This window comes from Plasmodium knowlesi (assembly GCF_000006355.2).
Source record: "Plasmodium knowlesi strain H genome assembly, chromosome: 10".
Lineage (NCBI taxonomy): Eukaryota > Apicomplexa > Aconoidasida > Haemosporida > Plasmodiidae > Plasmodium > Plasmodium knowlesi.
The window spans coordinates 427,284-443,874 of NC_011911.2; the positions used below are offsets into that span (position 1 = coordinate 427,284).

The 16,591-nt window shown below is 36.7% G+C and overlaps 4 protein-coding genes across 4 annotated transcripts; 2 read left to right on the forward strand and 2 right to left on the reverse strand.

Moving 5' to 3' along the window:
* Positions 1-1,474: 1,474 nt before the first annotated feature.
* Positions 1,475-2,196, forward strand: PKNH_1009600 (uncharacterized protein; the record flags this gene model as incomplete). The annotated part of the gene is made up of 3 exons (XM_002259542.1): positions 1,475-1,596; positions 1,744-1,783; positions 1,966-2,196. The coding sequence occupies 3 exons, from the start codon at positions 1,475-1,477 to the stop codon at positions 2,194-2,196; spliced, it is 393 nt and encodes a 130-aa protein (XP_002259578.1).
* Positions 2,197-2,681: 485 nt separating this feature from the next.
* On the reverse strand, positions 2,682-5,820 carry PKNH_1009700 (heptatricopeptide repeat-containing protein, putative; the record flags this gene model as incomplete). The annotated part of the gene is made up of 2 exons (XM_002259543.1): positions 2,682-2,815; positions 2,955-5,820. 2 exons carry the CDS (start codon positions 5,818-5,820, stop codon positions 2,682-2,684), a joined length of 3,000 nt encoding a protein of 999 aa, XP_002259579.1.
* A 1,510-nt stretch (positions 5,821-7,330) lies between these two features.
* Positions 7,331-9,211, forward strand: PKNH_1009800 (mitochondrial-processing peptidase subunit alpha, putative; the record flags this gene model as incomplete). The annotated part of the gene is made up of 2 exons (XM_002259544.1): positions 7,331-7,712; positions 7,986-9,211. The coding sequence occupies 2 exons, from the start codon at positions 7,331-7,333 to the stop codon at positions 9,209-9,211; spliced, it is 1,608 nt and encodes a 535-aa protein (XP_002259580.1).
* A 1,505-nt stretch (positions 9,212-10,716) lies between these two features.
* On the reverse strand, positions 10,717-15,111 carry PKNH_1009900 (ABC transporter B family member 1, putative; the record flags this gene model as incomplete). The annotated part of the gene is made up of 1 exon (XM_002259545.1): positions 10,717-15,111. One exon carries the CDS (start codon positions 15,109-15,111, stop codon positions 10,717-10,719), a length of 4,395 nt encoding a protein of 1,464 aa, XP_002259581.1.
* Positions 15,112-16,591: the final 1,480 nt, after the last annotated feature.

The window sequence follows — 16,591 nt, forward strand, 5'->3', positions numbered from 1 at the left end:
AACGTAAAAAAATGTACCACACTGTGTACCACAAAATGTGCCGCAAAAATTAAAGCGCCAAAAAGGAAGGGAAAGTAAAACTTAGGATATGAAAATATGTTGGAGGTATACTCCTCTCACATTTCGCTGATGGAAAAGGAAAGGAAAATTTGAAAAAAAAACTTTCATTTGTGGATTTTTAACGGAACAGACTGTAGAAAAAATCCATAAAAATGATGAAACCATGGTCTTTTTTTTTTTTTTTTTTTTTTTTCCTTTTTTTTGTCACGTGTAGCCAGGAAAAAACCAAAGGTCGAAAACTGGGGGGGATTCATCCCACTTTTCAGCAAAGATAGTGTCACTTCCCCTCACCATTGAACAAAGAGACCATTTGAACGTAGTTGTTCACTTTTTTTGAGGAACATACAAATTATTGCAGTAACGTTTCTTTTTATTCCTACTTCTGGTTTTCTGTTTTTCTTCCTTTGCATGTGTCCCCTTTTGCCTTTTTTCAATTTCACTTCCTTGGGCTTCCCCCTTTACCGTACACCGGTCATGGCTAAATTGTCGCCATTTTACCATCCTTCTGGAACATTTGGACAAGCAGAATTGGTTTCTCCACTCCTACATCATTCATAAAACGATGCAATTCTGGCATGTAGACGAAGCAAAGAAAATGCATCTTTGCTTCTAACTCCATGCATAAACATGAAGAGAAAATGTATAAAATAAAAAAAAAAAAAGGACACGTAAAAGTGATTACTTTTGCCCTTCCCCCCCCCATGTATTCGGTGTATATGTGGGAAGCCACAGGATCCATTTATGCACAGAATTCTCCCTTTTTCTAGTTTTACTAGTGTGTTATTGAAGGACCGATCGGCAAACTGGCGCGCTCTGATTCTCCATCCGCACTACATTTACTCCTCGTTTGAAGCGTACGGTCACACAAGGCTGATAATATGTCACGTATGTATGTACGTATGTATGTAATCTTGCGCACACATATGTATTGCCCACACCATTTCAACGCAAACAAGTGGTAAACGCGGCACAAAATTGTCACAATTTTTAAAAGCGCATCGCCAGTATAAAATATTCTGTATAATTCTTATCTCTTATTCCGAAAGGGTGCAAACGTACTCGCACATGTATGTACCGCACGTGCGTGTATTTTTATAAATACATTTTTTTTTTTTTCCCCACTCTATTGTAACTGCAAAAAGGGATAAACATTTTATTAAAAAATCATCCCCAATTGGTATCCTCAAGCTTACTGAATATTTCCCGTTTCCAGTTTTATTTACTCCTCTTTTACGGTCGTTTTATTTTTCTTTTATATGAACAAGTCAGGTAAAAATGATATAAAAGGATTTTTTTTTTTTTTTTTTCATTTTCTCCCATTTTAGCTATTTTTCAGAAAGCAAGTTAAAACAAAACAATAAAGTTGTAGCCTCCATATTACTATTCCATAAATGATCTTCTGAACGCTTTAATAATGAAAATTTCAAAGTTGAGAAATATCAAGTTGAACTATATGAATAGTTCAAAGTGTTTTTTCAGTGGGTACACAGGGAAACACATATCTGACAAGGATTTGGTCAAAAAAGATGACAACTGGTAAGTGCAAAGTGATCGAACGTGTATGGTGCGAGTATGCAGAAGGCCTCGTACATTGGAAAGTACACGTCTGCGAGATTATATAAATATAAACGTACGCGTATTTGCTATAATTCTCCTTTTTTTCTTTCCACCCCTGTACAATAGGTACATTGAGGAAACCAACTTTTGCCTGGGCAGAGTGACGGTATTTGACAAGAGAAGGCAGCAGCATTTATTTTTCACTTTTGCGCCTTCTCCCGTTGTGTGTGGAAACTGAATACATTTTTCCCCCAATGGAATTTCTTTATGCGCCTCCTTTTTACCGCACATATGTTCACACATACGTATGTACCTTTTTTTATTTACACAATGTATACCTCTTCGTAGAAACTGAGATTTTCGGAAAAGGATGATATGGCAAGGAGAGTATTGAAAATTATGGACAGCCAACTAAGCAAAATGTACACACGGATGCGAGATGGAACGGTCATCCCATACATGTCCTTTTATTTGAATGATGTTATTGATAAACCTGCCCCAAACCATCAATTTATTGAGCAGCCACTGATCAAGTGGACGTGGGATGAGGCCTATGATGAGGCGTACGAAGAAAATTAAAAAAGGGTAACTTCTTGAAAATGTTTGCTCCTGAAACGATGTAGAATGATCAGAAGAATGTAAGCATTGACCTGGGCGGAGGTGGGCAGAAAGGGAATTAAAGAAAATTTCTCAGGAAGAAGCATCACCCACTTTTTCGCACTCTTCCACCATCGCAGTTTTACATTTTCCAACTAACCAGTGTTAGCTTGTGCATCCGTTCAGGTGTATGCATATTTGAACAGCTACATTTTTTTTTTTTTTTTTTTTGCTCACTTTTTTTATTTTATTATTTTATTTATTATTTTTTTTTTGTTGTTGTTGTTGTTGCTACAGCTGCGGTGGATATAATTTAAAGAGGTGGCAAAAATTTTCAGACAAACGAACGATGATAATGTTGAAAACATACAAATTTTATTAAAAATGAATTTAAAAGCGTTTTTTAATTTCACAAAAAAAAAAAGAAAAAAAAGAAAAAAAAAGGACCAAGTGATAGGTGCAGATTCTCAATTTTTGTCAATTAAAATGTCTATTATAAATAACGGAAACACAACTTGTTCGCATATAATATTTACGTATTTTTTGGTCTTGAAAAGGCTATTCAGGGAGTTCACTACGGTTGCATGAACGTTTGAGGCGCCTAAAGGGGGGGGTGGGGAAAGAAAGGAGGACACATATGGACGTACACACATATGGACGTTCATACATCTGCATATTTACACGTGCGTTTACTCTTCTGCATTTGTATGTGTCCCAGTACGCGGGCCACTAGGACTTACCTTTATTCGTCTGCGTAAAATCTGTCACGCAAAAGTTGTGCACTTTGAAAATGAAAAAATTCAAAACTTCGTAAAACGCGTAAAAACATTTCAACTCCTGCATATTCATGTGCCCGTACAAATCCGCAAAGTGAAAAATTGTGAGCACTCTATAGATGTAAATTAAGTCGTTCAAAGGTAGAAGTAAGGATGGGGTCCCTTTTCTGTCTTTATCCCTGGTGTGGCATTCAGCCAGTTCTGTACAATGTGCCTCTGCTAACTTGTACGTTCCTTCATCCATCGAGTTTATAATATGGTTAAACAATTTTGTCATCAATCGGATAGATAAAATGATGTGGTACTTGAATACATTTCGTTTATACAAATGTAAAAGTATGTGAACTAAATTGGCATAAAATAAAAGAGACAAGTGTTTATAGTTTAACTTTTCATGGTGATAAAACAGTTCAGGAAATATGTACATATAAATTTGGCTCATATAAGTGTCGTAATAACTGGGGTGCACTTTAATTATGGAAGAAAATATATCGACAAAGTTTACAAGAATGTTTTCATAATTCAAATTTGGGGTCCTTACATAATTGGAAATTTGGGCTAGCTGGTGGTTGATAAAAAAGTCTAAATTGTTGTTTATATCGAATAGGAGCATGTGTACATGTAACGAAAAATAATTTTTTTTATTTTCTTCGCTCATAGGGGTAAGATCTATACAGCGCAGTAGGATTTTCTTCTTGATCATAAACTGCTTGATATCCCCACCGCCCTTGTTAGTGAAAATGCATTCATTACACAGGTTTAGCGCTTCGAAGAAATGGAAAATATTCTTACTTTTTTCATACTTGTTCATAATATTTGCTCTTTCTTTATAGCCTAATAAATACTCATTCAGTTTTTCAAAATGTTCGTTTATAATTCTCTCCGCTTTGCTGGAAATATCCGTGTGCACATGCCTATTCATTAGGATGAGAGGGAATAATTCCACTATCTTATTTTCCGTCACGTATTCACTGACACTATTGAGAAGCATTTGTTCCAATTTTATGGTCTCCTTTTCGAGGGAATTATCAGAAGATTCCTCCCTATAAGGCAGATCATCATAATCTCCATTTTGAGTTTTACTTTTAATAAATTTTAATATTTCCTTAATGTCTGTATTGGAGATTACGACCATATTGGTATTGTTGTATGATTTCGGGGAAGTGTCCACTGTGTTTTCTTTAGTGGGTTTACGTTCCCCCTTGCGGAGATCATCATAAACGCTTTTCACCAAATCGTGATAATATTTTTTAATGCAAAATGTGCATTGTGATACTCCCCTTTGAAGTTCTGTCCTCCCCACCGTTAGGTACCTCTCCATTGTAGTCAGTAGGATAACTTTCATTTTGAAATCTAGGGAGTTCACAGAAATGTGTTGGAAAAAATGTAGCTGTGTGTAGCTAGCCATTCTCTGTTTGTAAAAGTGCAGCAGATATACAAGAAGATTTGGTGCAAATTTGTTCTTCTCAATTAATTGGCTAGTCAAATTATCCAAATGGTGGAAAGGCATATCTGTCATGTATGATGTGGTTCCGTAGCTCCCATATTTGTAAACAAAATTTACAATCGTGAAAACGTCCAAATCTATCATCTGGTTAAGCTTTAATCTGTTGTTCTGTTGATTTTTTAGCAGATTAAAAATTATGCCAAACAACTCAGACCGTTGTTCATCAGTTAAGCTAACTTCATTTTGTACAATAAAATTAAGGAAGTTGCAAAATTCTCTATTGGACAGATTACTTACCATATCCCAACATGTGTTATAAATGGTACTCATGAAAGGATCTGTCTTCAAAGGAAGTTTCTCATTCTTCTCCTTTATGTAAAAGTGCGTATACGCTAACAAAATATTTACCATCTGCCCGCTTGAAAAATTGCATATGTTTTCCAAAATATTTTTTTTTAACTTTTCCAGAAAGGGAGCATACCTTTGCAGTTGTAATTTGTAAACCGCATACACAAAAATATGAACATCTAGACAGTTAAAATGATGCTCCTCTTCTTGTAGCCTATCAAATATTGCATCAAAAAGTTGATAACTTCTCATGTTTAAGTGGTAACAGCTGTGTAGGAGTAAAGAAATTTCTCTTATCGAATAATTGAAATGGCCCGATTCGCATATTCTACGTACAAATTTTTCCACGAACGGGAGATTTGCATCTTTTTCTTTATCTTCATTTGTTCCATTCTGATATTTTTTTCTAATTAAACGGAACATTGTTTTATCATTTCGGCAGATGCTGGAAAGTAAGTGAATTATGTTAATCCAGGCGGAACCCGTATTATCAATGTCCCTTGAATGCGAAGAAATATGGCTGTGCAGTAAATGCAGAATCCCATTCTGCATTTCCTTATTCATCCTTATTTCACCCTTGCTAATAACCGTCAGAAGCATATTAAAATGGATAAAGTTCAAATTGTGGAGTAGTAGGTTGTTCTTAAAAATGCGCTCTACTACACGCAGTGCGTTGTCACTGAGTTTTGTTCCTTTCCCCCCGTAGGCCTTCACCTCATTCAAGGCATGTTTAAGAAGTTCACCAATTTTCCCCTTTTGTACAATATCTCCAAATGATGCTCCTTTTCCATTTGCAAAATTACCACCAGATATGCCATTAAAAAGTGGTGATCCAAGTCCCCTCTCTCTTCGTTCATAGATGGGGCTTGTTTTTTCTGCGAAGTTGTGTTTTCCTGCCCTCCAGGACTTCAAAAAATGGGTCCCTCCTCTCCTATGTAAGCTTCCTCCCCACAGGGAGCCCAAACAACCCCTTTGCTTCAAATCACAAAGTGTGTAACTGTTCCCGAGGAACAATTCATTTTTTATTCTTCTCATAATTATTTATTTTATTTTATTTATTTTTTTTTTTTCTACAAGGTGAGGCCAACCTGCATTGTCTGTTTCATTTTGTTCACTTGTACGGTGCAATGGGATGTGAAGTGACAGTATAAAAGGAAAAGGGGGGGGGCGAAAAGTGAAAGAGTCACATGTGCGGTTTCCCCTACACAAATTGATATATTTGCACACGCAGAATCGCGCAAGGTGGTAAAGACCAATGTGCCATTTGGAGGATTGTCATACAGTTACCCTTTTACGTACTACGTTCATTTCTTATACATCACCGCTGACCAGGTATATATAATGCGCTTTCTCTGCTTTCCGTGGACAGAGGCATGGGGACTTTTCCCCCTCGAAGAAAGGAATTCTTTCCCAAGTTAATAAAATTGTGAGGAACTAAAAATGGTCCCACAATTGTATATCCCTCCTACAGTACGCAGTTGATCAATGTTATGAAGCGAAATGACCAGGTGGTATGCAGGATTCATTTTTTCCCAGAATGGCATTGATCTGGAAAAACTGGGTTGATGCAACGGGATTAGCAAGCATGTTCAGCTCAGTACAAGAAAATATATTTTTCCTCAGGCATATTATATGGCAGGTGGGTTACTAACACATTAACGTACGTATAATTGAATTTATATATATGCACATGTACATATACCTATTTACGTATGCGTGCCATGATGAGGAGTGTTAACCCTGCATACATCTCGCTGCTGAATTTTTTTTTTTTTTTTTTTTTTTTTTTTTTTTTCATTGCCATTTTGCTTTTCTCCTTAAAATAGTACACCAATTTTTCTTCAAAAAAATGGTGAAATGGAATGATTAACTGTGCCGTTTTGCGTAAAGGAAACAACCCATATTTGGAATGTGATTAAACATGTAATACGCAAAGAAGAAGAGCAGAGTTATGTTTAACCCTCCTCGCTGTAAGGAGATATGTGCCCCAAAATCGTGAATTTCCCTTCCCCCCTTTTATATATATATATATATATATATATATATATATATAAGCCCATCGTTCATTTACTACGATTTGTGCTGAATTAAATAGGTAAAGAAGTTGGAAAGAAAAAGGAAGGGGGAAAAAAGAAGGAAACGCGCATTCAATTCTTCCAATTTTTTTTTTTTTTTTTTTTTTTTTCTTGACAAAGGAAGCAATAAATTTTCAGTAAATTCCTCCCCTCATTATTGTTGTTTAAGGTGTACATTTTTATGTCCAGCTGAGGGCGGCATTACCATTGCCACTATTTGGAGACTGAGTCCGGGCGAACATGCCGCTGAGGGCACGCACAAGATAGAGTTGCACACATGTGTGAGTAGCAGCATCTGGGCAAACAGATACACATATCCCCTTATCCGTGTAACCGACGGAGCAACCAAACCAACGAAGGAACTAGCGGGGAGCGCTTCTTCTTCCACACCTCGTAACTACAGGCATAATAACACCTGCGGCCCAACCCTCCCTTTTCTTTTCATCTCTCTTAAAAATCCTACAACAAAAATGAATGCAAATGTACAGAAGTTCAAAATTGTTCTGTTCAGGAACAAGAAAACAGGGAAGCAGCTATTCAGTAGTGAAGCCCTAAAAGTGAAAAGAAATCCCAACCTAGAAAAGTTATACTCAGGAGAAAAACAGAATTTGACAAAAGTAACATTCAAGAAGGAGAAAATTGAAGACATTATTAAAGAAGTGAAATTTGATTATTACTATTTTAATGAAGGCAAGAAAAACATATATAAAGACATACCCCTGAACATTGCTGTAATAAAGGAGTCGGAATTGCCTGCCTTCAAGCAGGTTGATGAGAAGTTACATTTTTCAGTTTTGGAAAATGATCTTAGGATTATTTCCACCAACAGGAACAACAGCGTTTGTTCAATAGGTAAGTGAGGCTCATGAGCGGGGTGTAGTGATCTCGAAAAGGGGGATTCCCCTTTACTGGGTTTGCGTATCTGCTTTGCCCCTTTGGTGTGTTGGTTCTCACCACATTAACAGGGCATAATAGCCCCTATCCAGGGTTAACCATTCCTAACACTGCGTAATGTACCATACCACCGCTTATGATAGCTTATGATAGCTTGTGATAGCTTGTGATAGCTTATGATAGCTTGTGACTACTTATAACTGCGTATGACCACTTTCCCCCCCCCCCCAGGGCTGTACGTGAAGTGCGGGTCCAGGTACGAAGAAATAAACGACCAGGTGAACGAGCAGGGCATGAGCGTGATGCTCGAAAACATGGCCTTCCACAGCACAGCGCATCTGTCCCACCTGAGGACAATAAAGTCGCTAGAAAAAATAGGAGCGAATGTAAGCTGCAATGCATTTCGTGAGCACATAGTGTACACATGCGAATGTTTGAAGGAGTACCTACCCGTAGTGACAAATCTACTTATTGGAAATGTTTTATTTCCGCGCTTTTTATCATGGGAAATGAAAAATAATGTGAACCGACTCAACACCATGCGAAGCAAGCTATTTGAAAACAACGAACTCTACATAACTGAATTACTCCACAACACTGCGTGGTATAATAACACCTTAGGGAATAAGCTGTATGTGTGTGAATCTAGTGTAGAAAATTACAATGCCACTAATTTAAGAAATTTCATGCTTAAGCATTTTTCTCCAAAAAACATGACCCTCGTTGGTGTCAATGTAGACCATGAGGAATTAACCAAATGGACATCAAGAGCTTTTCAGGATTATGTTTCCATACCATACACAAACCAGAAGGAAGTAACTCCAAAATATACAGGTGGGTTTGTAAGTGTAGAAGATAAAAATGTTAAAAAGACCAACATTGCTATAGCGTATGAAACAAAAGGTGGTTGGAAAACATCAGATATGATTACACTAACTGTGTTGCAAACCCTAATGGGTGGTGGCGGATCTTTCTCCACGGGAGGACCAGGAAAAGGAATGTATTCTAGATTATTCTTAAATGTCTTGAACAATTATAATTTCATAGAATCGTGTATGGCCTTCAGTACACAGCATTCAGATACAGGTTTGTTTGGACTATACTTCACGGGAGAACCGGCCAATACGATGGACATAATAAATGCTATGGCTGTGGAATTTCAAAAGATGAATAAAGTTACCGATGAAGAATTAAATAGAGCAAAGAAAAGTTTGAAAAGCTTTATGTGGATGAGTTTAGAGTATAAATCCATACTAATGGAAGACTTGGCTAGACAAATGATGATTCTAAATCGTGTTCTCTCCGGAAAACAGCTATGTGACGCTATAGATGCAGTAACCAAGGAAGACATAAACCGAATCGTAGGCCACTTCTTGAAAACAAAGCCAACCGTTGTTGTCTATGGCAACATTAACCATTCTCCGCATTATGACGAAATATGCAAAATTTTGGGCTAAAAAGGTTGTTCTCTCGACCATCACACAACCTAGCCTACTTTTTTTTTTTTTTTTTTTTCTTTTTGCCTTTTACTTTTTAGTACTTCTCCATGGGGGGTATATATAAAATTTTTCTTCCATGCAAAGATGTAGGCACAGATGGTTTTGTTGCCCACATGAAAATGTACATGAACAAAGTATGCTCAGGGGATGCCCGTATAAAGGCGTGTGGGGTCGTACCCTCATCCTCCCTTGCAGCGACTCTTTAAAGGCACCTAACTGAAATATCAAATATGCTTTAATAATAGGAACATGAAAAAGTGCCATTCTGGGATGTCACTATTTTTGTACAAAGTGGAATTACCCATTTGGCACATTTTTCATTTTCCCTCTTTTTTTCTTTTTTTATCCACCCACAAATGGTAATAACATCGTAAAATTAATAATTGGAAGGGAAAAGAAACGCACATATTCTCCTTTAAAGGTCCAAATTGGTTTCCCCCTGCAAACGTGGAATGGTTGAAAATTTTCTTTTCGATGAAGGTAGAGTTTTCGCGCTCTTCGTGGTGATGAATAATAGAACGCACAAATGGCATAAGTGTTACCAAATGATGCGCTTAATAATTAGGGGAATAGACTAACCCATGTGTGGCGGTTAAATGGGTTTTTACTACGATTAAGGGATGCTACCTCGCCCTCCACCTACTATCAACCATCAAGGGGGAAAAGAAACTTATATCTTTTCTATAAAGTAATTTTTTTTTTTTTTTTTTTTTTTGCACTGTGGTCCAAAAAGTAATGTGCATAAAATTGTTGTATTTTGGTAATTCTCAAAGTTGAAAAAAAAACTCAGTTAAACAAGTATATATACATTAAAAAAAAAAAAAAAAAAAAAAAGGTGGAAAAATATATGAATGTAGGTGGACACGTACATGTGCATACACATGTGTAAGCACGTGTTATTATACAAATGCGCGTGGCGCCTTCACTCATATTGCTTATCATATGCGAAAAATATTTTTTTTACACACAAAAAAGGGGAATTGGTCCCTGAAAACACATCATCAATAAGCTGCGTTGGTATTTCAAAGGGTTCGTTAGTAGCTGGGGGCGCAGAATTTTTTTTTTTTTTATAAACAACTGTATATACATTTTTTACCCTGGGATGTAGAACCCCGTGCGATTCAGCGTGCATGAGCGGATTATGCCCATGCGGAGCAGAGCACGTCTCGCCTTCGTCTTCACCTTTGCATTTACACTCGACACTTTTTTTTTTATTTTATTTTATTTTTTTGCAATTAGTATGTTCATTTGCACATAGCATTTTCTTTTTGTTGCCCTTTTCATTTTCATTTGCACTTCCTACCCGTTGGCGGATGCAGAAGGGGCGCAAAACCCCATCCGTCCCGTAACAAGGCTGCTACGCGATAAAGGCGATCCACACATACATACCCCCTACATGCATACATACACATCCCATGCTATATATATATAGGTACTACGTGTGCGCTGGCCCCTTTCGACCTCTACTTAGCCAACTTTACGTACTTCTTATAAACACCATCCTGCACGGAGAGGAGCTCTTCGTGCGTTCCCTCGGCCTGTACAAAGGAACCAGTTCTATCTGGATTGTTAAAAACAACAATTTTGTCCGATCTCTTAATAGAGGCAATTCTGTGTGCAATGGTAATAATTGTCCTGTCGGCCTTGTCCTTAATATCAACGATGGTTTTCTCAATCAGCTTCTCTGAATTGGAGTCCAGAGAAGAGGTAGCTTCGTCTAACAACAGAATTTTGGGTTCTCTCAACAACGCCCTAGCAATGGCAACCCTCTGCTTCTGTCCACCTGATAAACTTTTTCCATAGGGCCCAACATTCGTGTCATATTTATTTGGTAAGGATTCAATAAATTCATCAATAGCTGCAAATTTACATGCACGTTTGACATCCTCTCTTGTGGCATCCTCTTTTCCAAATTTGATATTTTCATAAATGGACATATTAAAGAGTATGGGTTCTTGGCTAACAATGGAGAATAAATTTCTCAAATCCTTTAAGTTGTAATCACAGATATCAACCCCATCGAGTAATATCTTTCCACTGTTCTTAAAAACAGCACTGTTGTCTCCATGTGACCCTTCCTTTGTTAAACTGAATTCGTTTACATTCTTCATTCCCACGTTTTGTTCCTCATCTCCCTGTTCCTTTTTCTCGTTATTGACATCATCAGTGTGCTCATTCTTAAAAACAATGTGGTGGTCATTTTTCAAGTCGTAAAATCTCATCAATAGACTCATTACAGTAGATTTTCCACTACCTGTTTCGCCAACAATAGCAGTCGTTTTCTTACTATCACAAGAGAAGGTTAAATCTTTGTAAATAGGGACATTGGGTCTGGACATGTATGTAAAATTCACATCCATTATTTCTATTTTTCCATCTATGTCATTAGTGTTTTTAATTCTAATGCCTCCATTATCTCGAACATCGATGTTGGACTTCCTCATAATTAATGGGTAGTATTTTTCGAAGGACAATTTTGCATTTTCTGAATCTCCCTTTAATGACATCAACTTTCCGGCATAACTACCGGTAAATAAAAAGGTAAAAAGAGATTTCATAAAATCGTCCACTTCTATTGTACCCCTTCTAATTAGGAAGGAACCGAACCAGTAGGCAAAGCTGTTAATGAAAAGTTGGGCACTTTGACTGAACCCCCAGAGCATCGAATTGACTAGCGTTTTTCTCTTTTGGCCTTTGTTGGAATAGTCAATAGCCTTCTCAATGAGCTTACAGAAATAATCCTCCAGTCCGTAAATAATTACTGTGTTCATATTGTAAAATGCCTCTTGAATCAAGAAACTTGGGTCTTTAAATATTTCATCATCATTGTTATACAGAAACACTGTGCCTGGTTGGTTGATTCCCTTCTTCTCTACATCCTTGTTGGCTGACAGTCTTGCTCTAATGGCAAACACTCTCATAAAAATGAAGTACGTTCCAGTTAGCACAGCCGCCACGATTGGACAGAAATAAAATGACATAATCATACTAACGATGAAGAGAACTATAAAGTGCGTAAAAATTACAATGTTATTTACTAAACCAGTTTTCAACAAATGTACATCTCTATTAATATGTGATGAAAGCAATCCAGGGGCATGACAATCTTGATCAAAGAAGCTAATTTCTTGGTACAAAATATTTTCGAACAGTCGATGTTTCATGGTCTTCTCAACCTTCTCTCCTATCACATTGTTGTAATAATTTTTCAGTGTCTCGGAAATGAACATGGCAATGGCGATGACTAAGATGTAGAGGGAGTACTTATTTGAGTTGGCTTCCAGATTAGCAAAATCGAACAGAGTGGATACGTACTTCGCATACAGAAGTGCAAACATCGGGTACAAACCTCCGGCGACAATTATACTTAGCGCTATAATAACGACATCCTTTTTGTAGGAAAATATTTCTCTATACACCATGCGGAGATTGTTTGGCGCTTTGGGTTTCCTCTTAAACAGGTTTCTCAAAAAGGATAATTTTCCTCCCGCATTTTTGCTACTGGCGTTCTCGTCACTCATCTTGTTACTCTTTTTGTCAGATGCACTTTCGTTTCCATTCTTTGTATTACCATTCATTTCGTCTGGATCATAACCTCTTTCGGAATCCTTATAGACGCTGCTCTTCATATCTGAATCCTTGTCATTATCGTTGTTATTGGAAGTTTTGGATGAAACCTTTTGATTATTAATCATAGTGTAGTAGATTCCGTTTTTGTTCTTCATCAACGCGTCATGTGTACCCTGTTCGATGATGTAACTTCCTGCGTTACTCATTTTTTCGTTTTTGTTCGTGTCCCCTTTCTTTCCATTCTTCTGCTTGTTTTCCTTGTTATCCTTCGTTGGGTCCTCGCCAATTATATCTACATCTACGGTGGAACGGTTTCCCTTTTCCCGGTTTGAAAGGACAAAAATGGTGTTGGCATATCTGATTGTACTCAGTCTGTGTGCGATAATGATGGTAATTCTGTTTTCGTTTCCTTTCAAATTATTTATCGTTTTCTGTACTAGGTACTCTGACTTGTTGTCTAAGGATGACGTAGCTTCATCGAGAATGAGAATTTTTGGGTTTCTAATAATAGCTCTAGCGATAGAGATTCTCTGCTTCTGTCCACCTGACAACTTTGATGCATTAGAACCTACCAGCGTTTCGTATTTATCTGGAAGAGCGGACACAAAGTCGTGGATTAGCACCTTTTTAGAAACATTCACAACTTCGGAATCATCAATAATATTGTAGTTCTTCCTCGCGTGTATCAATCCATCCGAGTCTGTCGTCTTCATCATGTCGTTTAGATCTCCAGCGCATTTGGCTCTACAACTGTTGCGCTTGTCGAGCCCGTCTTGCGAAGCGGAACCATCTTCATTCAATTGGTCAGATAAATATTCCAAATCTTTCAAACTGTACAAACTATACTTGATGTTGTTCTTAATCGAATTGCTAAAGAGAAGTGGATCCTGACTAACTACTCCGATTTTGGATCTCCACCATTTCAGGTTTATATCTTTCAAATTGTGAGAATCGTTAATGATAATATCTCCCTCAGTTGGGTCATACAACCTTTCTATTAACTTTAAGATGGTTGATTTTCCACAACCCGACTCTCCAACAAATGCATACGTTTTTCCTTCCGTCAGGGTAAAATTAAGATCCTTGTAAATTTCCACATCTTTTCTAGTATCATAATGAAAACGTACATTCTTGAATTGAATTTTTTTAATGTCCTTTAATTTCTTTCCATCATTATTATTCTCGACGAGAGGTTTCCTGTTGATAATTTCGTACAAACTGTTTGTAGCTTCCAACGATTTCATATATTCAGTTATGTTTGGCAAAACGATGGTCAGCATAAACATACTGATGAGTACTCCTAGTAGGATGGAGATGACAGAGCCTCCATGAAAATCATTGTTCGATTGCGCATTACTCAAATCAGAGATGATAATTCTCGTACCATACCAAAAACCAAAAGCGTAAGATGCTAAAATGAACCCATTTATCATACCAATGTGTAAAGATTCCATGAAGTTTGCCTTCAACATATACTTACTGTATAGCTTCTCGGACAAGTTAAATTTTTTCAATATAGTATGTTCACCACAATAGCTCACAACTGTTCGGATGCCAACTAAAGCTTCTTCGATGATAGACATGGTGTTGTTATTATACAACAGAGATGTTTTCTTATTAATCTTCGCTTTCTTGTTGCAAATAACACCGCAAATATATATCAAGGGGAATACGCACGTTACGCACAGAGTCAACCTCGCATTTTTAAATAGAGACCAAAAGTACAAACCCAAAAATGCACTTGTATATGTAAATATAGTAAGAAACTTTGTGCCGATTCCTGCATTGACTTGCTCTAAGTAAAAATCCAAGTCTGATGTCAATTTTGATCCAGGGTTATTATCGTGAAATTGGCCATCCTGATAAAATACACTTTTCAAAAATTCTACCTTGAGTGTTTTCAAAATTTTAGTCGTTACGATATCCATGCAGAAGCTCGAAATAAAAGACATAACAAACTGGAATATTCCAATTAGCACCAGTGAAAATATTATATCATCTACATTTTCCCCTAAGTTCATATTTTTCATAATGACCCCAAAAACTGACACGAAGAACGGCAAGGAGCCGCCCGATATGGTGGCGCACACGAAGGATACGCCTAAAAGTTTCTTATGGCTTGGAGGCAAACATTTAAACGGTAGAAAGAAGGGAATCCTCTGTGTCTTTATCTTCTTATACAATTCAAAAGTACCCTTCTTGTTCAATTCCTTTTCCACTTCATCTTTAATACTCAGGTTGCTACCGCCGCTGTTATTGTCTATGGACTGTCTTTGATCCTTTTTCATTTTCAATGGTTATAGCACAGCGGTGGGAGATTGGCATAAACGCACTAAGGAACGGAGACGAGATACAAAACAAGCAGTGCCACAATTATAAACGGTAAGATGTCAGCGAGCTAGCTCGCAAGAGACGATCACACTTGCGGCACGTTTCTGATGTGAACTCACGATACACACACCGACGCGAGAAAGAGAGAGACTCACAGTAATGCACAATCCGTGTGCACATATCACATTTACAGCATCGGGACGGCTACGGAAATTTTCCCCCGAAATTCCCAAACGACAAGGAGTTACAGGAACGTGGGAGAGGGCGGAACAAAAAGGCACAGGACTTACACGTCACAGAGCCCGACATAAAAGCGTTCTGTTCACAATGCATAAGTGTACGCACCGCGGATCACGTGCACTTCCTGCAATACAACAATGATCAGCCTAATCCATATACACACAATAATGCGATATGAACAGGCACAAAAAACAATTATGCTATTCGGATAGAAAAGTAGAACATATAAAATCTCTACATGTGGTAATGGGAAAAAAAAAAAAAAAAAAAAAAAAAAAAACTTACAATATAGAATTCTTTATCTATGCAATGTCGTAAACATTTGTACCTAACTGTTTCATCAAACTGGTATCATTCAAAAAGGAAGGCTGCTTATCATTCAGAACTTTTATTTTAACAAAATAAAAGTTTATCGAAAATAAAATTACCACTGCATATTAAATATATTCATAAAAAGCACGTACAAAAATGACAAAAATGGAAAAATGTATTAAAGAAAAAAAAAAAAAAAAAAAAAGAAAAAACAAAGAATACATATATGTATAATTTATACTAATTAAAAAACATCTTTTTTATATATATTTTTTCGCGGCTTCAAAAATATGCATCTCGAAAAAAATTTACTCAAGTATAAAAACATCAGGGATTAAAAAAAAAAAAATAAGTACAGCATTCTTTTTTTTTTTTTTTTTTTATAGGGAGTTGGGGCATTTAAAATTAGCAGGTTTTCTTTCTCTTCTTGTTATCTATATCTACTTTACGTATTTGTCATTGCATTATTAGTTATTTGCCGTTTTTTCGTTTTTCCTACCTATATAATATGCACGTATGTATATATAACATTATACCTATATATATGTATATACATGTAATACCCTTTTTTTTTTTTTTTACTTTTTCATTTTCACCATTTTTTTCTTCGTACCATGTATACTATGCCAAATTTTGTACAACCTTTTCAGCAATTCAATGCGCCTATTTTAATGCGTCCTATAACCCCCTGTTTATATTTTTGCTAAACGGGTATAAGGAGATCTATAAAAATAATCACGCAAAATTTTTTTTTTTTTTAAACCCGTTATGGTAATTTTTTTAGTTTTTTTTTTTTTTTGCCAACGCATTGTCAGAAGGGCCCATATAATATATGAAAGTTATGGCATTATAGAATCCTTGAACATATCGGGGCTCATTCCCCCC